The sequence below is a fragment of the Dermochelys coriacea genome, chromosome 12 (genome assembly GCF_009764565.3).
Source record: "Dermochelys coriacea isolate rDerCor1 chromosome 12, rDerCor1.pri.v4, whole genome shotgun sequence".
Classification (NCBI taxonomy): Eukaryota; Metazoa; Chordata; order Testudines; family Dermochelyidae; genus Dermochelys; species Dermochelys coriacea.
Genome location: NC_050079.1, coordinates 5,930,572 through 5,956,691, shown reverse-complemented (window position 1 = coordinate 5,956,691; position 26,120 = coordinate 5,930,572). Strand labels below are relative to the sequence as shown.

The 26,120-nt window shown below is 43.9% G+C and overlaps 1 protein-coding gene across 8 annotated transcripts in view; it reads left to right on the top strand.

Moving 5' to 3' along the window:
* The first annotated feature begins 2,402 nt into the window (after window positions 1-2,402).
* The window catches only part of NUTF2 (nuclear transport factor 2), a 51,099-nt gene continuing 27,381 nt past the window's right edge, over window positions 2,403-26,120 (top strand). For 3 of the 8 annotated variants that reach the window (XM_043495164.1, XM_043495165.1, XM_038368741.2), the window contains exon 1: window positions 3,031-3,169. In XM_043495164.1, coding sequence (XP_043351099.1) covers window positions 3,076-3,169 — 94 coding nt within the window. In that variant the 5' untranslated portion in view covers window positions 3,031-3,075. Of the gene's footprint in view, window positions 2,535-3,030; window positions 3,187-5,181; window positions 5,262-25,287; window positions 25,415-25,488; window positions 25,513-26,120 lie in introns of those variants that run through there. The other 5 variants (XM_043495163.1, XM_043495167.1, XM_038368742.2 and 2 more) reach the window with 5 other exon arrangements.

The window sequence follows — 26,120 nt, the reverse complement described above, 5'->3', positions numbered from 1 at the left end:
AATAGCTGACCGGTTCTTCTTTTCCCCTAAAAGCACTGCCCTCCATGGAGTGGAAGGCAGCTGTGGCTTCTGACCAGTCAGCCCTAGGGAGAGGGAGCCCTACCCATGATATACAGCCCCCTGCAGTCAGAGCTGGTGGAGAAAGGATTATCTTTACTTTCTGCTGATAGTTGTGCTTCCTTCCTTCCTTGCAGCAGTAGGTGCAAGGCACAGAACACAGCTCAGTTGGGCAGCCAGAAAGCTCAATGTGGCAGGAGAGCTGGAGGGGGAACATAAGAATGGCCATACTGGATCAGATCAATAGTCCATCTAGCCTAGGATTCTGTATTCAAAGAGTGGCCAATGCCAGGTGCTACAGAGGGAAAGAACAGAACAGGCAATCATTGAGTGATATATCACCTATCATCCAGTCCCAGCATCTAGCAGTCAGAGGTTTAGGGACACCCAGAGCACGGGGTTGTGCCCCTGACCATCTTGGCTAACAGCCATTGATAGATCTATCCTCTGTAAACTTATCTAATTTATTTTAACCCCATTATAGTTTTGGTCTTCACAACGTGTCCTGAAGACAAGTTCCACAGGTTGACCAAGGTTGACCAGGTTGATGGACTCTCCACCTAAAAACTAGTGATTGGCAGATCAGTGGGGAAAGCCCAGGGAGAGAGCACAGAGCCCCCTTTCATCCAAAGAATGGGCCTGTGGCCCAGCGAGAGGGAGAGAAACAGGAAATTGGCTGCCCTGGTCACTGCTCATCCAGGCTCCCAGCCCAAGGATGGCACCTGCAGTCACCAGCTCTAAGCTGCGAGATGCCAAGGGATTGTCAAGGGATGCAATTATGTTTTCAGGGGGAAAGACCCCCATTAATAAGCCAGGGAATTTACTGAGGGAACGTGCCTGCTGCATTCAGTACCACACCGTGGCTCCATTCCTTTCGTCTCTCCCGCTCCAGCAGCACCCTAGTTTCCTCAGCTTTCAACCGCAGTCCTGCCTCTGTCCAGCCAACTGCTTTGGGAGGCAGAACTCATGAGCCCGAAAGAAAAGAAAAAGTCTCATCCCAGTTGCTGCCACTGCAACAAGAGTCAGGTAGAAGCCTCCTGGGATGACCTGTGGAGAGCTGGGAATCTTCAGGGCTTAAACCATGGCCCTTATGCTGCCTGGAGGTTGGGAGAGCTCTGACTACTCCTTGCATGAGGTGCCTAACTGTCCAAGACAGTGGCTGGATTATTTCTCAAAACCCTGAACCTCACAGCTCTAAATACTTGTTTCTGCATTCTTCATTTCCAGATAATTATAAATCCTTCTTATAAACCTTCTCTGTTATGTGTCATTAGTGGCTGTGTGCCACTTTACTGAATTGTGCACATGCTTCCATTGGAGTTGTGTTGGTTCATACTTCCCCTGCCCCGCTTTAGGATTCTTCTCCTTTGGGGCTTCATTATTTGCCAGAGGCCTGCCTTGCCTCTTCCAGTCTCATTGTTTCTTCACTTGCCATTCCCAGAGAGTATTTCTTTTTCAGATTTTTCAATATAACTCTTGTTTTGAAAGTTAGGTGAGCTTTATGGGGAAAACCACATCTGTTCATTTTTCAGATTGATTTAATAACTTTACCCAATTCCTTCATTTGGCTCACTCATGGCCAAGAGGTCTAGAAACATCAGACTATGTTCTTGTATAGACATTTTTATTCTCTCACCTTTTTCATGATTACCTCTTTCTGTTGAAATAGCATCACTGCACTATTATGTCTTCAGGACAGCTTCCCACTGGAGGAGGGAAGAAAAGGGCTCAGTGGGCCACTGCAGCTTTTGCTAAGTTTAAATTTAGCAAGTCTTTAAGAATATTTTGGAGCAATTAAGCAAGTTTTCTCTTTTCCACACTTCCTGAGGCTCCGTTTGATTCTAACATTCTTCATCTGCACTGTTTCCCACCTTTCTTCTTACCTTTTGCTTCACTCACAACTGCAGATGGACCGCTGTGTCCACTTTCTCATGACTCCCACGTCAGAAGTCCTTATCCTATCATCAAAATCAGCTCTCTCTTCTTTTTCTTAACAGCCAGGCATTTAGTAAGAAAATCAGTTTCCATTGCTTTCAATTCTTGCAAAAGTTCCTTTGTTTAACTGTTTGGTTGGTATTTTTCCATTTCTTTTTCTGCCCTTCTAAGATTAGGCACCATTATGTCTTCCCCTCCAGTCTGGGGTGAATTTTCTTGACAAAATAGCTATCTAGTCTTTGCCTCCATTTAGGAGTGGCCCTTAGGCAACTAATGGACTAGTTGCTTTGGGTTCATGGATTTTAGGAGGCACAGAACCTATGTCACCGGCACCACTGTGGTAGATGATGTCACTTCCCCCTGGAAGAAGATGGGGTTTAAGGAGAGAGCTGAAGGAGATATTAGAGGCTGCTTGGCCAACTCGAAACGGGAGCGTGTTCCAACGAAAGGCAGCATGAGGGAAGGTGTGAAGCCAAGACTAAAGAGACAGTAGAAGAGAGCAGGGAGGAGGGGCCGAGAGAGCAGGGACCTGGCGGAGGAGGGTGAGGGCACAGCGGGTTCCAAGGCGAGGATGATGCCGCGGCTCAGGCTGTGCAGGCAGAGGGGGCTGAAGGGAAGGGGACCGGGAACTGACTGTTCTTAGGGCCCCGGCCCCGCCACAGCGGCTGCTGCCTTTACGGCAGCCCTGGAGCCGGCGGCGCTGACGGCTGAGCCCCACCCCGAAGGAGAGCGGGGCGGGGCGGCCAGGCCCGGCCCCCCACGGGGATCCCTCGCCCCGCAGAGCGGCAGACCCAGTGCTGACCCCGCACTGTCCCCAAGCGGCTGCCGGGCTAGGCCGGGTCCCGCCAAGAGCGGAGTTTTGAGGTAAAGGAAACCAACAGCGCCGCGCTCCGCCACTATCCCACAACGCTCTGCGGCTAAAGGGCGCTGACGGCAGAATGCCGTTTCGTTGCCTTTCATTCAAGCTGGGCGTCCGCGGGCGGCCGTGACGCTTAGCACGCCGGGAATGGTAGTCCGCGCGCTCCTAGCCGGGGCTTTTTATTGGCTGTGGCAGGACTCGCCCTCCCGGCGTGCCACGGGGTGATGGGCGTGTCCTGGCGGGGTGGGGAGCGCTGGGGAAGGCGGCTCAGTGGGTTCAGGCCGCGCTCGGTGCCGCCGCCATCGTGGGAGCCGCGCGGTGAGTGCGGGCCCCAGGTAGGCGGGCTGGGCAGGGGGAGCCGAGCTGCGGGCTGGAGCCGGCCCGGGCAGCATCGCGGTGTGGCGAGGGGGCTGCTCCGCGGGCCTTGGCGCGCGGAGAGCAGGAGCCGGCGGTTTGCTGCCGCCCGCCGAGCCCGCTTTGCCCTGACAGGAGGGGCGGGGGCTCCAGTGCCGCGCGGTGACTCGCCCCAGCCCCGCGCGGAGCTGCCCTTCTCGGGGCCGTGCGGGCCTGGGCCCTGCATGGTGCGGCGGGAGTCTCTGCCTGGGCGCTGTTAGCAGCCCCGCTGGCCACAGGGGCCGAGCCCAGGCTGGTCACCTCTGGCCGGCTCCGGACTATGTCCGCTATGAAGCTGCAGAGCTACTCAGTGTGGTATGTTTCGGAGTAGCAGCCGTGTTAGTCTGTATTCGCAAAAATACAGTTTTTCCACCAAATGCATCCGATGAAGTGAGCTGTAGCTCACGAAAGCTTGTGCTCCAATAAATTTGTTGGTCTCTAAGGTGCCACAAGTCCTCCTTTTCTCAGTGTGGTATGTAACCCGTGGCTGGAATCAGCCTCTGTACCAGGGGGCTGGAGGACAGATAATGTAACGCCCACTTTTAAAAAGGGGTCTGTAGGCGATCGTGGCAACCACAGGCCTGTAAGCCTGACTGCAGTACCGAGCCAACTGGGTTAAACTATAGACCAGAATGATCAGTACATCCAGGAACAGGATTTGTCGGGGAGGAGTCAAGATGGCTTTTGTGAAAGGAAATTGTGCTTCACCAATCTATTAACGTTCTTTGAGGGGGTCAACAAACGTGGACCAGGGGGATCCAGTGGATATGGTGAAGTTGGAATTTTATGAAGCCTTAGACGAGGTCCCTCACCAAAGATTCTTCAGCAAAGTAAGGAGTGCTGGGGTAAGAGAGAAGGTCCTCATGAATCAGTAACTTGTTAAAAGACAAAGGGGAAAAGTTAGGAATAGATGGTCATTTTTTTGCAGTGGAGAGAAGTAAATAGCAGGGTATCTCAAGGGTCTGTACTGGTACCAGTGCTGCTCAACATATTTATAAACGATTTGGAAAAAAGAATAAACAGTGAAGTTGCAAAGTTTGTGGACAATACAAAATTACTCAAGATAATTAGGTCCAAAGCAGACTGCGAAGAGTTACAAAGGGAACTCACAAAACTGGGTGACTGGGCAAGAAAACAGGAGATGAAATTCAGTGTCAATAAATGCAAAATAATACACATTGGGAAACATAAACCCAACTATACATACAAAATGATGGAGTCTAAGTTTTCATTTATCACTCAAGAAAGACATCGTGGAATCATCATGGATAGCTTTCTGAAAACATCTGTTCAATGTGCAGCAACAGTCAGTTTTTGGTTTTTTTTAACAACATTAAGAACTATTAGGCTAGGGATCAATAACAAGACAGAAAATATCATAATGCCACTATCTAAACCCATGATATGACCACACCTTGAATACTACGTGCAGTTCTGGTCATCCCATCTCAAAAAAGATATATTAGAATTGGAAATAGTAAGAGTAGATGATTAGGGGTATGGAACAGCTTCCACATGAAGAGTCTGTTCAGCTTGGAAGAAAGATGACTGAGAGGGGTTGATAAAGGACTATACAATCATGACTACTGTGGAGAAAGTGAACATGGAAGTGGATTTTTTACCCACGAAAGCTTATGCCCAAATAAATCTGTTAGTTTGCCACCAGACTCCCTGTTGTTTTTGTTACAGTTACTATTATTTGTACATTCTTCCTATTGGAAAGCATTACATTGAGATTTCTGAAATCTTTTCCGTCTAGGAATGCTTGCTGCTTTAACTGTAGTCTGTCCTGTCCTTGTAATAACTCAGCTGTACATATAGTTCTTCAGAGAGCTGTTGTTTAGAACCACAATAATTCATTATCCCTCTTGAGATGCCTTTATAATAATTCTCTCTCTAGTATTCCCAGTGTATTGCATTCCATTTCTGTCTGTATCTGAAAGGTGGTGCGTAGTGTTGGAAGTGAGGTGATCCTGAGTTCTAATTCAATCAGTGTCACTGACTTGTAACATCTTGGGCAAGTAACTTTCTCTTTCTTTTTTTCCCCATGTATAAGATGGGAACAATGTTTGCACTACATCAGGGAGGGCAAACTACAGCCAGCGGGCTGAATCTGGCCCAAGGGATTGCCAGCCCTGTGGCGCAGTGGGGCTAAGGCACCATGTCCCTTTGGCCTTGGGAGGTGGGGAAGAGGGCTCTGTGCCCTGCCCTCACCTGCAGATACTCTCTTCTTCTCTCCCCCGCCCCCCCCCCCCCCCCGCCCTGCAGCTCCCATGGGCCAGGAACGGGGAACCAGGAACCATGGGCAATGGGAGCTTCGGGGGTGGTACCCACAGGCAAGGGCAGGAGCTGCGCGGCGGAGCTGCCTGTCCCATCCCACCCCTAGGAACTACAGCTGGACGTGCTGGCCACTTCCGGGTGTGGTGCAAGGCCAGGGTAGGCAGGGAGCCTGCCTTAGCTCTGCTGCATGCCGCTGCCACCCCAGAGCCGCTCAAAGTAAGTGGCGCTGGGCTGGAGCCTGATCCCCCTGCCATGACCCCCTCCCTCACCCTGCACTCCCTCCCACACCCCAACCCCCTGCCCCAGCCCTACATTCATGGCCCTCATACAATTTCCCCATCCAGATGTGGCCTTGAGGCCAAAAAGTTTGCCCACTCCTACACTACATGTATGTTGTGAGGATATGGTGTTTTGCAAATGTAAAGTACTAAGTGCTATCAGAGCTGTAAATTGAATTTACAGCTCTATTTTTTTGCATCGTCTTTACTTGGATAGTTTTCTCAAGTTATTCATGTTGTGTGATCAGAAGCAATCTATTGTTTGTTTTGTTGAATAACAAAAGATAACCTGAAATTCATAACGCCTAACCTACAACTTGTCAGAAGGCCATTAACACTTAATAAAAGGGGCAAACTTCAAGACTAGTATAAGAGCAAGTGCTGGTGGACAAGTGGACTCTACAGATTCTAGCTAGGAGAGCACTCAATGTGAATGTCAGCTCCCCAAACCAAGGAGGTGAATGCTGGTTCCTTGTTTTATTCTCTTTCATAGCCATATTCTCTTCTGTTTCGCAGATGAATGATTCAAATGTTGTTATGGCAGATGGCTATTCATATCTTACTATGTAAGTGTGCATTACACTGAGAGCTGTCTCTGTACTGGAGATGAAACGAACGCATTAGGAGGAGATTGTAACTGTAACCTCCTTCATGAATACAAGGCTACCTCCCAGCTGCCCATAAGAACAGAACCTCTTGTCTTTTTAGGATTAGACGAGAGCCAGCATCCAGGACCTAGAAAATGAGTTGTTAGGCTTTCTCCTTTACTGTATCCCTGACTGGGACCATTACTGTCTGACAGATTATGACACAAAGACCAAAATGTTTTCAAATATTTGAGTTGACTGAGTGTATTTATAAATTGTCATGAGAAACGTTTTCAGAAGTAGCTTACCAGTTCTTGGTAGAACTGCCTTTTTTAAAGCAGGTTTTTCCTTGCACTCTCTTGATGAACTGCACTTGGAAGTTTAATCTGGATTGGAGTCTTATGCAATTGTAAGAACTGAATTGTGATAAAATATTAATATTTTAAAACATACTGGTAATATCAAAATATTGCATCCCTGTATCAGATCCACTGTACCTAACCAGATTTAACTGAGTCAGTTTTCCCTATTTGTATACAGATTGCTTTATGGATGACTAGATTCAATAGTAGTTCAGCTGAAATAAAATACTAATTGGACCACCACATGTTAGTGCACTACACATTTGTGTTTCAGAGCAGAAACTGATGCTTAATTATCTCTGTGTGAATAATCTCCTCTTAAAAAGAGAAGCTGCTGAAAAAAGCCCATTTAAATGGCCATAAGTGGTAAGTCTAAACTATTTCTTGATCATTTGTAGTCGAAGAGAACTGTCATCCATTGCCAGAAGCTCGGAGTAGATGATGGGATGGATCATTTGATTGCCTGTTCTGTTTGTTCCTTCTGAAGCACTTGGCATTGGTCGCTGTCCGCAGACAGGATACTGGGTTAGATGGACCATTGGTCTGAGCCAGTATGGCCATTCTTTTGTTCTTGGTAAATCAAGATTTCTTACCATTTTCCCCAATGGTTGAATTACTGGAGCAGATTAAAATATGTAGTCTAGCTAGAGCATGAAGAGCAGGTTACTTGCAGAAAAATACAAGAAAGTAAAGCTTTATAAACTGTATTTAAGGTTGTGGCTTTCATCCAACTACAGGATGCTTTCTCAACCCAAAACACATACTGAAAACAATATATAGGCCCAAGTGGGAGTGATTTCAGTGCACTTACAACTCTTGTCTATGAATATATAACTAGCATTTGTTTTTTAAATGACTAAATTAAATAGGTCCTATTTGATGTTTGTTTCTAATGACACAAACCATGCTTCACCAGACTAATTTTGATATTTGAAGTGTCATAAATTTTACTTTATACTGTTTTTTTTCTATAGTCTGTTGTTCTCACTTCAAGACTGCATAAAATGTTATCAGTTACACGCGAACCCTGCTTATTTGTCGTTTAGTATAACTCAATGATCCCCAAAGTGTGGGACATTCCCCTCCCAGGGGGCACGGAGGAGACAGGGTGGGGCCTGGCTCTGTCTCTAGTCCCAGCTTCTCTGGCATTCCCAGTTCTGCCCTCAGCTTTGCCTTCAGCCCAAGCTCCTCTACTGCACCAACTGCTGTAATGGAGGGGGTGCAGACAGATTCCATTACTGGTAAGGGAGGCACAACAGGAAAAGTTTGGGCACCACTGGTCTAACTGCTTATCACTTTTTAAATTTATTTCTCTCCCAGTTCTACTTTCTTTTCAGTTACTTATGAATTTGACGTTGTTTTCCTTCTATGCTACTCAGCAATGCTACCTCCTGCGCCCCCCTTCCCCTCCATGATCTGGTAGGTCTGGTCTAAACTTAAAAAAATTTGCTGGCATAACTTTTAGTAAGCTGTGAGTTGTGTTTTTTGTTGTTGACATAGTTATGCCAGTAAAAGCCCTAATGTAGACGCAGTTATACCAATATAGCTTATTTTGTTTTACCAAACTAGAATAAGCTATATTGGTATAACTGTGTCCACCCTGGGCTAGCCTAGTTAAAGCGGCAAATCTTAAGTGTAGCTAAGGCCTAAGGTACTTTACTCGTATGCATCATGGTGCTCTGTGCCTCATATTGCCTGTCTTATTTGTGTCACAGAAAAGAGGCAAAAGGATCTGAGCACTGGGGGCTGGGGTAGTGGAGAATAAGAGAATTGGGAACAAAAATGGCAAGGGACTCATATTTGAAGAGTTCGGAGCAAGGCAAAATCTGGCATTTTTAGACTTCAGGTATTGTTACAATATTTGGGTAGTCCAGTTAGTGCTACACTGTTTTAGCAGAGATCCTGTACCCAGGGAGATTGGAGTACATTCAGCTGAGGCTGGATGAGTGGCTGTATCATGGGCAGAAATAACAGGTTCAGGTCGTCTTGAACTAGGGCCAAATGGGTATTTTCTGATCGACTGAGAGCATGCATGCACATGTGTGTGTTCTTTGTTTCTAGTGTGATCTGAGAAGGAAGCTGCTTGCCCTGATACAAGCAGTGAACTTCAATAGCTGTTGCTATCTTTTGTAAACAATTGCAAAAAAAAAAAAAAAAAGTGCTCTTACAGTAATGTATTTGCATGTTCTCAAATGGAGCAGAAATTCTCTTAATGGTCCTTTCTGGCCATAATACCTATTCTGATAATCTGGTCTGATCTCCTGCATAACTCAGGCTGTAGTATTTTACCCAGTCACTCCTGCATCAAGTCCATAATTTATGGCTGAGTTCTATGTGATGTGTGTGGATTTGGGGCATATAATATCATATTAGATTGGAATATCCCATTGGAACAAAACAATTACCTATGTGGTAAGAAATGGAGAGAGTGGTTGCAGAACTACTACTTGAAAGTTAAATACATCACTGCAACCACCTGCTCCTTCTGGGATAGTATGTACCTTGGATTCCTCCGGCTCTGGGAAGAGTTACTCTCCAGCAGCAATTCCTTGTGTTCTTTTTGTAAAGACTTGTAGGTAAATAATAAATAAATGGACACAAATCTGACATCGGGAATCATAACATTCAAAAACCAGTAGGAGAACACTCCAATCTCTCTGGTCACTCAGTAACAGACATCAAAGTTGCAATTCTTCAACAAAAAAAAAACTTCAAAAACAGACTCCAACATGAAGCTGCAGAACTGGAATTAATTTGCAAACTAGATACCAACTGATTAAGTTTAGGTTTTGTAATGACCCAACCATTCCCAGTCTTTATTCAGACCTAATTTCCCCAATTTCTCCCTACTGTTACTCGCACCTTCTTCTCAACTGTCTGTAATGGGCCACTCTCTTACCACTTCAAAAGTTATTTCTCCTCACTTGGTATTCTGCTGTTAATTGATTTCTTGTTAGACTGACCTAACGCTTGGTAAAGCAACCCGCATCCTTTCATGTATTTATACCTGCTTCTGTATCTCTTACTTCATACATCTGATTAAGTGGGTTCTAGCCCACGAAAGCTTATGCCCAAATAACTTTATTAGTCTCTAAGGTGCCACAAGGACGATCCTCCTCCCCCCCCCTTTTTTTTTTTTCTGATGCAGACTAACACGGCTACCACTGAAACCTGTCACCAATTAAATACTAGTATCTCCACAACTAGATAATGGGATAAGTTTACATGTGTGGTGTTTTTTTTTTTTTGGTTTGAGGTTTTTTTTAAATAATACCAAACTTGAACTGCAGTTCCCAGTATTGAGAGAGAATTTGGTATTTAGGCAGATTTCATTTTTAACCTCTTTTGTAGCAGCCATAAAGACTATACAACTATGAAGAAAATTTTTGGTTTTAGTAAAATTTAAATGAATATTGACTGATTTTATCTACACATTGCTGAGCCTCGAAAGAATAAAATAGAAGAAATAAAAGTAATCCTCACCCAATAAGTCTAGCTGGCTGTTTAGTAATGATTTTTGGGGAGGAGGCTAGGAGAAGGACATGAAGACTGAGGGTGGGACCTGATAAATCTTCAAATATGTTAAGGGCTGTTCTCCATGTCCACTGAAGAGAAGTCTTTACATGTACTCAGTTTACGCCTTGATATATAAGAATTAATTACATATCAATCTTAGCTTCCATAGTTACAGATGTTAATAACTAGTTTTTCCAATCCTCTTTAACTGTCATAATATTTGTCTTGACAACCTTCTGCAAGAGTGAATTGCACAGACCAATTACAAATACCTAGGCATTGCAGAATTCAATCTTTATTTTTAGAATTTTGACAGCTAAGATCAATGCTTATTTTAAGCATTTTTTTTGTATTTTGTATCTTCATATTTTGGGAAATTATGGGGATGTCAGACAATAATAGCTTAATGACAAACATTGCGGTTCAAAAAGTTAAAGCTTTATAACTGTTAAAACATAAATTGCCAGCTTCCTTGGTAAATATCTTTAAATCAAACTCTTCAGTTCTCAAGCAATATTTTTCTTATTCTGCCCATCTGTAAATTTTGAGTATTATTGATGGAAATATTTGTGTGTGTTTGTGTGTGTGAAATTGATATTTACTTGCTTTACCAATATAAATCTAATCCTTCCAAGCCTACATACACCATGTAAAGTATCTTTTTGGGATCTAAACATGTTATCTCTTGTCTGAGGTGAAGGAAGCACTTCCATTATTTCCTGAAGATGACAAGTCTGAGGTCTTCATGATCAGATGTTAACTCTGTAGGTCCTTAAAAATGAATTATATTTCTTTAAACTACTTTTAAGTCAAACAGTAGCTATATAGCCTTGTGGCTCAGGCTACATCTATACTATAGCTGGGATCGACGCTCTGAGATCAATCCACCAGCAGTCAATTTAGCAGGTCTAGTGAAGACCGGCCAAATCAATAGCTCATCACTCTCTAGTCAACCACTGTACTCTACCCCTTATGAGAAGAATAAAGTAAGTTGACGGGAGAGTTTCTCCTGTCGACACCCTGCAGTGCATTATTCATGTAGCTGGAGTTGCGCAGGGTAGGTTGACTTACCCCGGTAGGGAGATATAGCCTAAGGCTCATTGAAAATGAACAGGTAGCCACACTCTTTCCACAGACAGTAATGTTTCTAAGCCACTTAACTGCTCATGACCATATGTTGGGAAAGCATCTAGGACAGGAGTGGGCAAACTTTTTGGTCTGAGGGCCACATCTGGGTATAGGCCATTCTGGTGGGCCATGAATGCTCACAAAATTGGGGTTGGGGTGTGGGAGGGGGTGAGGGCTCTGGCTTGGGGTGTAAGCTCTGGGGTGGGGCCAGAAATGAGGAGTTTAGGGTGCGGGAGGTGTCTCCAGGCTGGGGCAGGGGATTGGGGCATGGGAGGGGTGAGGGTTCCGGCTAGGGGTGCAGGCTCTGGGTTTGGTGAGGATGATGGGTTTGGGGTGCAGGAGGGGGCTCTGGACTGAGACGGAGGGGTTTAGAGGGTAGGAGGGGGATCAGGGCTGGGACAGGGGCTTGAGGTCTGGGGGCATGGCTCAGGGGTGCAGGCTCCAGGCGGCGCTTACTCAAGCAGCTCCCAGAAGCAGCGGCATGTCCCCTCTCCAGCTCCTGCGCGGCCAAGCGGCTCTGCACGCTGCCATGTCTTCAGGTGCTGCCCCTGCAGCTCCCATGGGGTGCAGTTCCTGGCCATTGGGAGCTGTGGGGGGCAGTGCTTGGAGCGGGGGCTGCCCCTACGCGTGGGGGCCATGCCACTGCTTCCAGGAGCCGTGCAGAGCGGCCCACAACCCTGCTTCCTGGCTGGAGTGCCGGAGCAGGGCAAGCCCCAGACCCTGCTCTCCAGCAGGAGCTCAAGGGTTGGATTAAAACAGCTTGCGGGCCATAGTTTGCCCACCCCGATCTAGGAAGACTTTCTCTATGACAGTGTCAAGACTGCGACTAGCAGCTCCTATCTATATGGTCTTCTAATGCATGTGGCTTACTGGCAGCCACACATCTGCCAAAAGTCTGTAAGCAAAAAATGTCACCCACTGATTTCTGTATCAAGCCTACTAACTTGTGGATGACCTTGAGCATATCTTTTCAAAAGAGACCTCAGTCTCTGTTTAAAGACTACAAGTGAGAGAGAATCCACCATGTCCATAGGTCAGTTATTTCAGTAGTTCCTTACTCTCACTATTAAAATATTCATCCTATTTTTATTTTTATTCTGAATTTGTCTAGCTTAAGCTTTCAGTCACTGCATTTCATTGTCTCTGCTAGATTAAAGAACCCTAAAGTATCAGAAATCTTCTACCTGTGTACTTTTAGACTATGATCAAATTGTCTCTTAACCTTCTTCTGGACAAACTAAATAGATGGCACATCTAAAGTTTCTTGCTATAAGGCAGGTTTTCTGGACCTCAGATAATTCTTGTACCTCTCGTCTGAACCCTTTCTAATTTTTCATTCAATTCATTTTTTGGTTTCCCCTTCCTAACCAAGTGCTTAATTCTCTTTCCTCCCAATGCTGACATTTTTACATCCTGTTCCCAACTCAGCATTCCATTCTCAGCTGCCCCCATACAACAAACCTCAGCATTTAATTTTCTACATCTTAACTTTCAGAAGTCTTCTACCACTTACTCCTGCAGCAGTGGGGGTGGGGAGGGGGAAACAGAGGGTATGTATTGGTGGGTTTTGGTTCCTGCACCTAGCTCTTCACTCTTCAGGCCAAGGGTTGTGGTTGGTACCTGTGGGAACTGCCTTTTTTTCTCTCCCCACCACAGGCTTGGGAATCAGAGCAGGATCACCTGCATTCCTGCCAGCAGCAGTGTACCTAAACAATCCTGTTCAGCAACTGTGATTGCCCTTCTTTGAGAGGCCGGGGAATGAGGAAAAAGGAACCAATCAAAGGGGGTTTCTTTATAGAATGAGTTTTCCCAGGCCCATAGAAAGGCCTGAAAGGCAGAGGTGGTATACCTGCAACTAACCCTTAGAACTTCCAGGATGTTGCTTTTGTTGGAATGTTGTGCTGATAAGGTTGAAGTTAGTACTATTATTATTTAAGTAATTTTGTTAATAAGTATGTGTGCATAATGAGAAGTTCCTCCGTTCTTAAAGAATGTTTGCTTTGGGGCAATATATAGAAAGCCTAAAATAGTCCTTTCCCAGTTGCAGAGTTTTCATCTGCGGTTACTCTGGCTTGTCTTAAATCAGTTCAGTAAATAGAACTCTATGTAGTTTGATGAGGAAATGGTGCTGCCTAATTTTCTAGGAATACCTCTCTCAATTCTTCACTTGCTGCTATTCCTAATAAGCAGTTTGCAGTCTGTAGTAGTGACTTAGATGCAGTGGCCAGAATATTCCATTTTAGGCTGTCTGTTTCCTCTGCATTGGCCTCCTCTGAATCAAAGAATTGACTAAAATTTTGCTCTGACATGTATGACTTCATGTGGCTTTGGTGACTGAATTTGATGATTCTGCACTGGGCAAGTGTTGCAGTTGACTATCCCTGGATTCCATCTGAATGGTCAACTATAAAGCTCTTACAGGGTCTGGTATTCATTAACAATTGAAGTTAAGTACTTCCACGTTGTTTATATTTAAATGTAAGCTTTGCTTAGTATTTCAGACAATACTGTAGGATTTTTATTGTTGAAGGGCTACTCTAGCATACTCTAAAAAGCTAAAAATAACCATTAAATATTCTAAGGTTCTCTACATTTCCTGCAGGAAAGAGACTGTAGAGTCTGGTTTTGGGTGTGCTTCAGTATGGAGGTAAAACAGTATTACTGGTCAGAATGTACAAACTAGTCTCTCTCCCCAAACCCCAAAGATCCCCCTTTTCCTAATTCTTAAACTCTTGTAGGTTCTGGAATTACCCATATGTAAGAGAATTTATCTGTTTCTTCCCCAAACCCGAAGAACAGCTCTGTGTAGCTTGAAAGCTTGTACTTTTCATCATCAGAAGTTAGTCCAATATTACCTGACCCACTTGTCTTTTTCCCAATTAACAAGTCTGAATACAATGTTAGTCACACTACCTGAGAAAGAAGGGCTCAGTGTATATAATGTACATGCTGGTTGCTAGGACCAATGTATGGTAAATGAGACTAGATGTGTCACTGAAGTTTGGGGAACTTACCAGAGGAGAGACTGCTGCATGATTTCTTCTTTGTTACAAGAGGCAACGTGGCTGAAAAGCTGTTCCCCAGGCCCTCTGTCTGAAACGTTCTAGTATAGGAGCTACTGCTCTTTTAAGAGCTCAGGGTAATGTCTTTATTCGTACTGACCCTTTCTTTGCTGTAATCTACCACTTAGCTTCAGGAAGAGAACATACTACAGCTAGCCTGTCATCCTAGATATGTAATTTATAGGTTCTCTCCAGCAGGAGAGCAGTTAAGATATCCCAAATCCCCACCTCCCTGTGCTGTTGTAAGCAAAGTCTTGTAGCGCTGGTATGTCCTTCTCAAAGAGAATGCTCTGCTCGCAGCTGCTGCTTTCATACATGGCTGGGGCTCCAACTTGAACACTGCAGACTGCTCTGTGGCAGCTTGAAATGGAGAAGGTGGGGTCTCAGGCAGGGAGGCCCCAAGTTGTGTAGAGTTGTGTAGGTTAAATCCAAAACCTTCAGCTTCACTCAGAAGCCAAATGGGTAACTGGTCCCAGGGCACTGCTGCTTTGCTCCCAGAGAGAGACAGTTTACAAATGGGCTGCTGTATTTTTCACTGCCTGCAGTTTCTGGCTAGAGTAAAGGGTTAGCCCTGTGCAGATTACACTGTCACATAGTTTTGAGGGTATAAAAGTTTGGATTATGTTAGCCAGGTCTACATCCAAAAGAAATGGTCTCTGGGCTGAACAGCGATAGGGGTGGGGAGCTGCACCCAACAGCAGCCATAGGTCAAATAGTACTCCTAGATTGCAGACTCCAGTAACTAATGGCTGAGACCCTTAAAAGGACATATGATCCTTGCCACTTCTTTGTTGTTCCCCCCCCCCCAACCTTCTGCTGTTCCCTCTCTCTTCTCCAGATTGAGTATTGGCCACCCACCCCTCATCCACGCCCCAATCTACCAAATGTTAGGTGAGATGTTTGACAGCAGTGGCGGGACTGCATGAAAGAGGGAGCTGGGTGTCATTGGCATTTTGAAAACACTACTGCTTATGCCTCTTTCCTAGCCCTTCGAGTATCTCTATAGGCTTGTTAACCTGCAGAGCACCACAGAAGAGAATCCTCAGGGCAGAACAAATAACCCCTAAATCAATCTTGGGGTGTTTGAAAATCCCTGCCAGCTGTGAATGCTCACTGTATTTGGCCGTCACCACCCGGGAAAGACATGCATCCAAAGCACAGGCTGTGGCATAAAGTACTCCCAATGCCCTCTAGAGCCCCAGTGAAGAATAGTGGCCTAAACTAAGGCAAGACAACCAAGTGTTTGTCTCCTCTAGTTAGCTCTCTGCACCCATGGAAGCAGACAGCTCAGACTGATTCTGCTCAATTTTAGCCACAAAGTAATGAAAGCTCATCTCAATAGAAGAGACTCACTTTGAGTGAAAAGAAAAGGAGTACTTGTGGCACCTTAGAGACTAACAAATTTATTTGAGCATAAGCTTTCGTGAGCTACAGCTCACTTCATCAGATGCATTCAGTGGAAAATACAGTGGCAATGGAGACAGCTCAAATTAACCAGTCTGTCCACTCAATGAATTTATAAGGACAATTTAGAGGATAATAAGATTATAAGTAAGGCTATGTTTTAGTAATGGGTATTTTTAGTAACCTGTCCATGACTTTTACTAAAAATACCCACCCTGATTAAAACTTGGGCAGGGGGCTGTGGTTGCTCGGGGGAGGGGAAGTCCAGGGGCTCCGCAGGTGCTGGGCAATGTGGTCCGGGACCCCTGCTGGTACTGGGAGGCAGGGCTGGCAGGGGCTTCCTACGCAGCTCCGCGTCCCTCCAGCTCCTACGTGGCAGAGCTAGGGGCCTGGATCCACTGCTTTCGCCACAACACCAGCTGCCGCAGCTCCCATTGGCCAGAAACCGCAGCTAATGTGAGCTGCGGGGTGTACAGCATGGAGCCCCACCCTGGGCCCCTCCGCTGCCTAGGAGTGGCAGGTGGGCTTTACCAGTGGGAACTGAGGAGCCCCCCACCCTGAGGTAAGTGCCCCCCTTAACTCCCTGCACTAGCCTCCTCCCACACACCCAAACTGGCTGCTGCTGGTCTCAGGCAGCTGCTGCAAAAGTCATGGCGGTCATGAAAAGTCACAGACCTCTGTGACAGACTTCCAGCCTTCGTTAAAAGGAATAGCTGGCATCGATTTTTCAAGAAGTCACGCCAAACCAACATAATTTCCTTCTTTGGCAGGTTTACTGGCCTAGTGGATGGGGGGAAGCAACAGATATGGTGTATTTTGATTTTTTAGTAAGGCTTTTGATGCAGTCCCACATGACATTTTCATAAGCAAACTAGGGAAGTGTGGTATAGATGAAAATACTATAAGGTGCGTGCACAACTGGTTGAAAGACTACTCAAAGAGATGGTTTGCTGTCAGACTGGGAGGGTGTAGCTAGTAGGGTCTCACAGGGGTCTGTCCTGGGTTCAATACTAGTCAATATTTTCATTATAATTTGGATAATGGAGTGGAGGGTATGCTTATAAAATTTGCACATGACGCCAAATAGTGTGGGGTTGCATGCACTTTGGAGGACAGGATTAGAATTCAAAATGACCTTGACAAATTGGAGAATTTGGTCTGAAATCAAGAAAAATAAACATAAAGACAAGTGCAAAGTACTACACTGAGGCTTTGCCTACACTAGCACTTTTGTTGGCACACCCCTGACTGACATAAGTTTTTCACAGACAAAAGCGCCGGTGTGGACAGTGCTATGTTGGTGGGAGATGCTCTCCTGCTAACATAGCTACTGCTTCTTGTTGGGGGGGGTTTATTTATGCTGGTGGGAGAGCTCGCTCCCCCTGGCTTAGAGGAGCTATGCAGGAGACCTTACAGCAGTGTAGCTGTAGTGGTACAGCTATAAGGTCCGTAGTGTAGACACAGCTTTAGGGAAGAAAAATCCTTCCTGAGGATTTTTCACAGCTACAAAATGGGGAATAAGTGGCTAGGCAGTAGTTCTGCTGAAAAGGATCTGGGTTCGGGTGGTCAATTAATTGCAGTTAATTCACGTGATTAAATAAAAAAAAATTAATTGTGATTAATCGCACTGTTAAACAATAGAATACCAATTTAAATTTATTAAATATTTTTGGATTTTTTTTTACATTTTCAAATGTGTTGATTTCTGTTACAACACAGCATACCAAGTGTACAGCGCTCACTTTATATTTCAGAGTAGCAGCCGTGTTAGTCTGTATCCACAAAAAGAAAAGGAGTACTTGTGGCACCTTAGAGACTAACAAATTTATTTGAGCATAAGCTTTCGTGAGCTACAGCTCACTTCATCGGATGCATGCAGTGGAAAATACAGTGGGGAGATTTTATATACACAGAGATCTTGAAACAATGGGTGTTGCCATACACACTGTAACGAGAGTGATCAGGTAAGGTGAGCTATTATGAGCAGGAGAGGGGAAAGAAACCTTTTGTAGTGATCATCAAAGTGGGCCATTTCCACTGACAAGAACGTGTGAGGAACAGGGGTGGGGAGGTGAGAGAAACATGGGGAAATAGTTTTACTTTGTGTAATGATACATCCACTCCCAGTTTTTATTCAAGCCTAATGTAGTGGGGACAATGTATACCTTCAAATCAGCGGCACTGCTATGGGTACCCTCATGGCCCCACAGTATGCCAACATTTTTATGGCTGATTTAGAACAACGCTTCTTCAGCTCTCATCCTCGAATGCCCCTACTCTACTTGCGCTACATTGATGACATCTCCATCATCTGCACCCATGGAAAAGAAATCCACCAGGATTTCAACAATTTCCATCCTACCATCAACCTCAGCCTGGACTAGTCCACACAAGAGATCAACTTCCTGGACACTACAGTACTAATAAGCGATGGTCACATAAACACCACCCTATACCGGAAACCTACTGACTGTTCTGCTTACCTACATCCCTCCAGCTTTCATCCAGACCACACCACACGATCCATTGTCTACAGCCAAGCTCTACGATACAACCGCAATTGCTCCAACCCCTCAGACAGAGACAAACACCTACAAGATCTCTATCAAGCTTTCTTACTTCTACAGTACCCACCTGATGAAGTAAAGAAACAGATTGACAGAGCCAGAAGAGTACCCAGAAGCTACCTACTACAGGACAGACCCAACAAAGAAAATTACAGAACGCCACTAGCCATCACCTTCAGCCTCCAACTAAAACCTCTCCAGTGCATCATCAAGGATCTACAACCTATCCTGAAGGACGACCCATCCGTCTCCCAGATCTTGGGAGGCAGGCCAGTCCTTGCTTACAGACAGCCCCCCAACCTGAAGCAAATACTCACCAGCAACCACACAACAAAACCACTAACTCAGGAACCTATCCTTGCAACAAAGCCCATTGCCAACTGTGCCCACATATCTATTCAGGGGACACCATCATAGGGCCTAATCACATCAGCCACACTATCAGAGGCTTGTTCACCTGCACATCTACCAATGTGATCTATGCCATCGTGTGCCAGCAATGCCCCTCTTCCATGTACGTTGGCCAAACCGGACAGTCTCTACGTAAAAGAGTAAATGGACACAAATCAGACGTCAGGAATTATAACATTCAAAAATCAGTCAGAGAACACTTCAGTCTCTCTGGTCACTCGATTATAGCCGTAAAACTTGTAATTCTTCAGAAAGAAAACTTCAAAAACAGACTCCAACGAGAGATTGCTGAATTGGAATTAAATTGCAAACTGGACATTACATTAGGCTTGGATAAAGACTGGGAGTGGATGTGTCATTACACAAAGTAAAACCATTTCCCCATGTTTATCTCCTTCCCTCCCCCCCAAACTGTTCCTCACACGTTCTTGTCAACTGCTGGAAATGGCCGACCTTGATTATCACTACAAAAGGTTTTTTTTCTCTCCTGGTGGTAATAGCTCACCTTACCTGATCACTCTCGTTACAGTGTGTACATTTATTTCATGATCTCTGTGTATATAAAATCTCCCCAAGGTATTTTCCCCTGCATGCATCCGATGAAGTGAGCTATAGCTCACGAAAGCTTATGCTCAAATTTGTTAGTCCCTAAGGTGCCGCAAGTACTCCTTTTCTTTTCACTTCATATTATTTTTGATTACAAATATTTGCACTGTAAAAATGATGAACAAAATAAATAGTATTTTTCAGTTCACTTCATACAAGTACTGTAGTGCAATCTCTTTTTATCATGGAAGTGCAACTTACAAATGTAGATTTTTGTTGTTACATAACTGCTCTCAGAAACAAAACAATGTAAAACTTTAGAGCCTACAAGTCCACTCAGTCCTTCTTCTTCTTGTTCAGCCAATCGCTAAGACAAACAAGTTTGTTTACATTTACTGGAGATGCTGCTGTGTGCTTCTTATTTACAATGTCACCTGAAAGTGAGAACAGGCGTTCGCATGACACTTTTGTAGCCAGCGTTGCAAGGTATTTACGTGCCAGATATGCTAACCATTCATATGCCCCTTCATGCCTCGGCCACCCTTCCAGAGGACATGCTTCCATGCTGACGATGCTCATTTTAAAAAATAATGCGTTAATTAAATTTGTGACTGAACTCCTTGCGGGAGAACTGTATGTCTTCGGCTCTGTTTTACCCGCTTTCTGCCATATATTTCATGTTACGGCAGTCTCGAATGATGACCTAGCACATGTTTGTTTTTAAGAACGCTTTCACAGCAGATTTGACAAAATGCGAAGAAGATACCAATGTATCTAAAAATAGCTACAGCACTTGACCCAAGGTTTGAGAATCAGAAGTGCCTTCCAAAATTTGAGAGGGATGAGGTGTGGAGCATGCTTTCAGAAGTCTTAAAAGAGCAACACTCAGATGCGGAAACTACAGAACCCAAACCACCAAAAAAGAAAATCAACCTTCTGGCATCTGGGTAATGCTTAGATTTACCAAGCTAGTGTAAAACAGCTTCTTGCATACCTTACTGGTTACTCAGAAGTCCAAACAACACCGTTCCCTTAAAGCAGTAGTTCTCAAACTTTTGTGCTGGTGACCCCTTTCACACAGCAAGCCTCTGAGTGCGACACCCCCCCCCTTATCAATTTTAAAACACTTTTGATATATATTTAACACCATAATAAATGCTGGATACAAGGCTGGGTTTGGGGTGGAGGCTGACAGCTCGTGACACATAATAACCTCGCAACCCCCTGAGGTGTCCCGACCCCCAGTTTGAGAACCCCTGCCTTAAAGTGATCCTGCCTCAGGCCTCCATCCAGGTATCCCCGACAAATATGATGAAAATTTCTGTAAATCTTTTTTCATCATATAAAAGAAAAGGTTCTACCAATCCTGGAGGATCAGACATGTTATCTCCCAGGTTAATGAATATTTCAGATCTTACCCAAATACACACTACAGCCAATTCTTATTAACTAAACTAAAATTTATTAAAACACAGAAGTGAGAGAGTGTGGTTAAAAGATCAATATACATACAGACTTGAGCTCAATTCGTTGAGGTTCAGATTCATAGCAGAGATGGTGAGCTTTGTAGTTACAAAGAGTTCCTTTAGAATTCAGTTCATAGGTTATAGTCCAATGTCCAAATATCACATTCAGGGCGTACCAGTATAACTGGGACCTCAGTCTTGCGATTCAAACTTCCCCCAATGAAGCCTAAGCAGATCTGAGATGAGAGAATCAGGACTCAAGGATCTTTTGTACAATTTCATGTCCTTTGACAAGTTGGAGTTCCTCAGGGAACAAAAGGTCATTAGGATGACTTTGAAGGAGGTCCATCACTGGTACTTAGCTATACGAATTAACATAAGGCCATTTGCTTGTTCCTCCACCATTCACAGTCCATTTCAAAGAGAGATGAATGCCGAGATATCCCATGTTTACAATTCATTTAAATGAAAGAATGTTCTTTTGACGTCTGAATTATCAGAATACAGCATAGACAGGGACTGTTGATTTACATTGTCAACCCTACTCATACATATGTAAATACACAAAAACATCTCCCCGCATGTCTTTTGAGGGTTTTTTATTTTGCAGGTTGTTTAACCCTTTCTGGCCATGTGTCACATGAGCAGAACCCATCTGCATGGATGCATGTCCTGTGGAATGGTGGTTGAAGATGAAGGGACATATTAATCTTTAACGCATCTGGCATGTAAATATCTTGCGATGCCGGCTACAAAGTGCCGTGCAAACGTTTGTTCTCACTTTCAGGTGACGTAAACAAGAAGCGGGCAGTATTATCTCCTGCAAATTGTAAACAAGTTTGTTTGTCTGAGCAATTGGTTGAAAGTAGGACTGAGTGGATTTGTAGGCTCTAAAATTTTACATTGTTTTATTTTTCAATGCAGTTATTTTTTGTACATAATTCTATATTTATAAGTTGTACTTTCATCATAGAGATTGCACTACAGTACTTGTATGAGGTGAATTCAAATACTGTTTTTGTTTTTTACAGTACAAATATTTGTAATAAACAATTATAAAGTGGGCACTATACATTTTGTATCTGTGTTGTAATTTAAATCAATATATTTGAAGATGTAGAAAATATTAAAATAAATGGTATTTCATTATTGTTTAACGCGATTAATCACATGATTTTTTTTTAATAGTTTGACAGCTCTAATATGTGTGTTTATAATAGATTGCAAATTGAATGTGTGTCAGTGTGATGCAGTTGTGAAAGGCTAATATTGTTCTGGGATGTATTAACAGGAATGTAGTATGTAAGACACAGGAGGAAATTGTCCTCTGCTCTGCTCTGGTGAGGCTACAGCTGGAGTACTGTGTCCAGTTAAGGCACCACACTTTAGGAAAGATGTGGGCAAATTGGAGAGAGTTTGGAGGAGAGCAACACAAGTGTTTTAAAAGGTTTAGAAAACCTGACCTATAAGGAAAAGTTTGTGTTCTTGGGGTTTTTTTTAAAGGGTATATTTAGTCTTGAGAAAAGAGTCTGAGGGGAGTCTTGATACGTCTTTAAATATAGTAAAGGCTGTGAGAAAGAGGATTGTGATCAATGGTTCTCCATGTCCATCCTAGGTAGGACAAGAAGTGATGATGGGTTTAATCTTCAGCAAGGGAGATTTAGGTTAGATACTAGGAAAACATTTTCTAACTACATAGTTAAGTTCTGGAGCAGGCTTTCAAGGGAGATGATGGAATCGCCGTCATTGGAGGTTTTAAAGAACAGGTTGGATAAACCCCTGTCAGGGATGGACTAGGTTTACTTGATCCTGCCTCAGCACAGGGACTGGACTTGATGACCTCTTAAGATCCCTTTTAGTGTTACATTCCTATGATTTTATGACCTATTCACCAATTTCACCCTTTTTTTGTGTGTATATTTTTGTGCATCTGTAGTTGGTCAAATATTAGCACAAATAATGTCAAATATTTGACAGTTTGAGTTGCTCAAGTACTAAAACAATACACCACACTGTTTTAGTTTCTGGTATGTATTGTGCATATAGGGGTAAAGTCCAGTCCCAACCATAGTCACAGTAGCTTCTCCATAGTAAAGGTTGCAGGGACTGTCTCATTTTAAGTTTAGATTAAAAACAAATCATTTTATTTCTTTTTGGGGTGGGATTTTGCAGCCAAGATTTGTAAAACTTCCAGAGCAATGGCGTCCAACTGGAGCTGTTGGAAGAAGCTATGTGTGCACATGGAGAGTGGGGATTGCAAGTTTCTTAGCTAAGAGCAAAAACAGGTTACAACAGTGTTTGCAAATGGCCCTTACATTGATACTGCTGGTGCAATGGATTCTTGAAGCTAAATGCATGTGACGTATGAGAGAAGATTTAATTTAGAAATAGCCAGTGTTCAGATTAGCTAACCTTTTTAGCTGCAGCAGAATGTGCTAGTGGATGTGTGCCAGGTGCCAGTGATGTCTTAATGTTAATACCTGCTACTAGCTTTACGTTGGAGTGATTTTAAACAGGTAGCTGTGGGCTTATTTAGGAATCATACAGATTCATATGTCAACTGAAAGCTTAGATCTCTAATTCATGTGGCAGGTCCCACTCCTCTCTCTGTCCCTTGCTCCTTGGCCCCCCTACCTTCCCTGGGACTGTATGCACAGAGACACCTGGGCAGCATGCACTGTCAGGGCAGTGAGTGGGAGCCAGCCCCAAAACTTCCCCACAGCCTCCTGGGGATCCCTTATTCCTGCCTCCTGGGTGCAGTGTGGGAAGGGATAAGCGATCCCTGGGGTCTGCTGGGGATGCACTTTGCTGCTCAGCAGCAGCCAGGCAGGGGTGTGTGTGTTCTTCCTCCAGAAACCTACATTTTTATGTCAAATATCAAAACAAATAGACAAAAATAAATCAACCCAAACAAAAAACCCCTTCACTGAACATCCCATTCTAAATATTAAGACTTGCAAAGTTTCATTTTAATATCTTGACAGCCCTGGAGACTGATGTCCTAATTATCCTTGGAGCAGGTACATATGGGCATTTTCCTGCCAGTGTGCCTCAGCCTAAAAGTAGAGAGCCCAATTCTCAGATTAGATAGTAGTTCGGTATAAAGCCTTCTCACACTGCAATCATTCTACTGGGATAGCCACCAAAGGAGCTAATTATGCAGTTTATGTACTCATCTGTTATTTATGGGCACCTGAGTCCGATCAATAGCACCGTCACAATTAGGAAATGGTGCAACACGTTTGTAGGGCTAGTGTGTCATCCAGGGAGGGGAGAACACTAAGCACTCTGGGATAGGGTTACTTTGACTTGGGTCTGTGCACTGCAGTGTGGATGCTAGGTTTGAGCATGGATCAGAAAATCCTTAACCTAGGGTTTAAATGCAGTGTAGACATTCAAGCCCAGAGTTCCTGGATACAGGTCAGCTGACCTGAATTCCACTAACCTTGGGCTTGTATTACTGTGTAGATGTACCCTAAAGCTCATTCTCAATTTAGGGGGGAAAAAAATGTAGCTTTTCCTTCTTGGGAGGGATTCGCAGAGACTTTGTTCCTCAGCGTGCTCTAAGACAGAAGTAGGTCGCTTGAATTTTAGAATTACTATTAAGTTTGGAGATTTTTCTACTATTCATGCACTTAACTTTCTTGTTTTGTTTGTCACTCTGGTTCTCCTCTTTCAAACCCAGTTACTGATGTAAATTTTGGCCTCCAACTTAAATAGCACTGAAGATAAATTTTCCAGATGCTGCAGTAGATGAGCAAAATTGTCTCTACTGTATAACAGAGTTCTAGTGTACATTTGAGACTATCATTAGAATAAGAAATGAGAATCTGCTTGCATCAGAAAGGATGGCTTAATGTTTGATCACAGCTTTGATTACTTTAATGGTATACATTCTAACTCCATGGATGGATGAATGTTAAGCTTTATGCACGTCACAGCCTCCTGGGCCTGTTTCTGAAAATGCTCCTTCACTTTTCCAAAACCATGTGAACTGGGGCTGTGTTTTGTGATGCCGCCAAAGAACTAGGCTGAACAAGATACTGTTAACTTTTTTTATTTGTTTTAAAAAATATTGAGTTTTCTAGCAGTGCTCCTTAAATACGTATTTTTAAGATGTGTTAGTTATTTTAAAATGTGTCTCTCATTCTGTTCATCTAGTGATTTTTAGAAAGGTTTTCTGTGCAGATCTGACTGAGCACAAAAAAATTAAACACACTCATACTCACCTCTCGTACCCCAAATCCCTAGCCCAGTGACTGAAGGGTGAGATAGCAAAGCCAGGCAAAGTTGATCGTAATAGTGAACACTGTGGGGAGCCCAGTGCAAGAAGGAGATAGTCAAGAGATTCTGCTCACGTGGGCAGTAGAAGCACAGCATAGACTTAGCTAGAGCTCAACTGCCTGGAAACTTTGCCACCATTGATTCCTCCACAGACTCGTGCAGACTATGACAAACACTGCAGGAAGGATAGAAGACTCATCTGGGTCTAATACAAAGTCTGACTAAGGAGTTCACATCTTATGTCTTGGGGTCTTCAGGAATTTGGTGATGAACTTGGAAGTGAGACTTTAAGTGAAATATTAGCTGCGATATAATAGTCTCTGGTGAGTTTTAAAAAAAATACCAGTACAAGCTAACATATAGCTCCTCCTGCACATGTAGGTTCTAGCTACTATATTTGATTTGTGTTGTACTTTTCAATGCATATGTAATTAACGTAAATTATCGTGTGTATGGGCAAACTTGCTCCATTTCATGTGTGTCAGGAAATGCCTCCTCTCTCACACTAGTCCTCCTTGAGGGAAAAGGGATCAGGATTGATTCTACAGGTCCCTTGAGGGCTAGCTAGAAAAACAAGCCACTGCTCCAGCCCTAACCCTACATTCAGCCAAGGGGTCCCACATTCCTTTCAAACTTACTGAATTGTTCCTGACTCTATGTATGATACTCATGCTGTCTGTCCTTCCTTCTATTCTGAGAGGAAGTCCCCTTGTAATATTTAAGAATAATCCCCCCACACAGGGACCCACAAACTTTTTTCATCCTTTTAGACTGAGGAAGTATCTACAGTTACCTTAATCCCTGATTGAAATGAATGTTTTACCCCTTCAGCTCATTGCCAGAAAATGTTAGCGAGATCTGTCTTGAGCATTCAAGCTCTGGGACTACTCTCTCTCTCTCATGTAAGGGCAGATGGGTTATCTATCCCTTAGTGCCCCGCAACAGTTTCTTAAGTTTACCTCCATTAGAACAGCCAAAGAACATT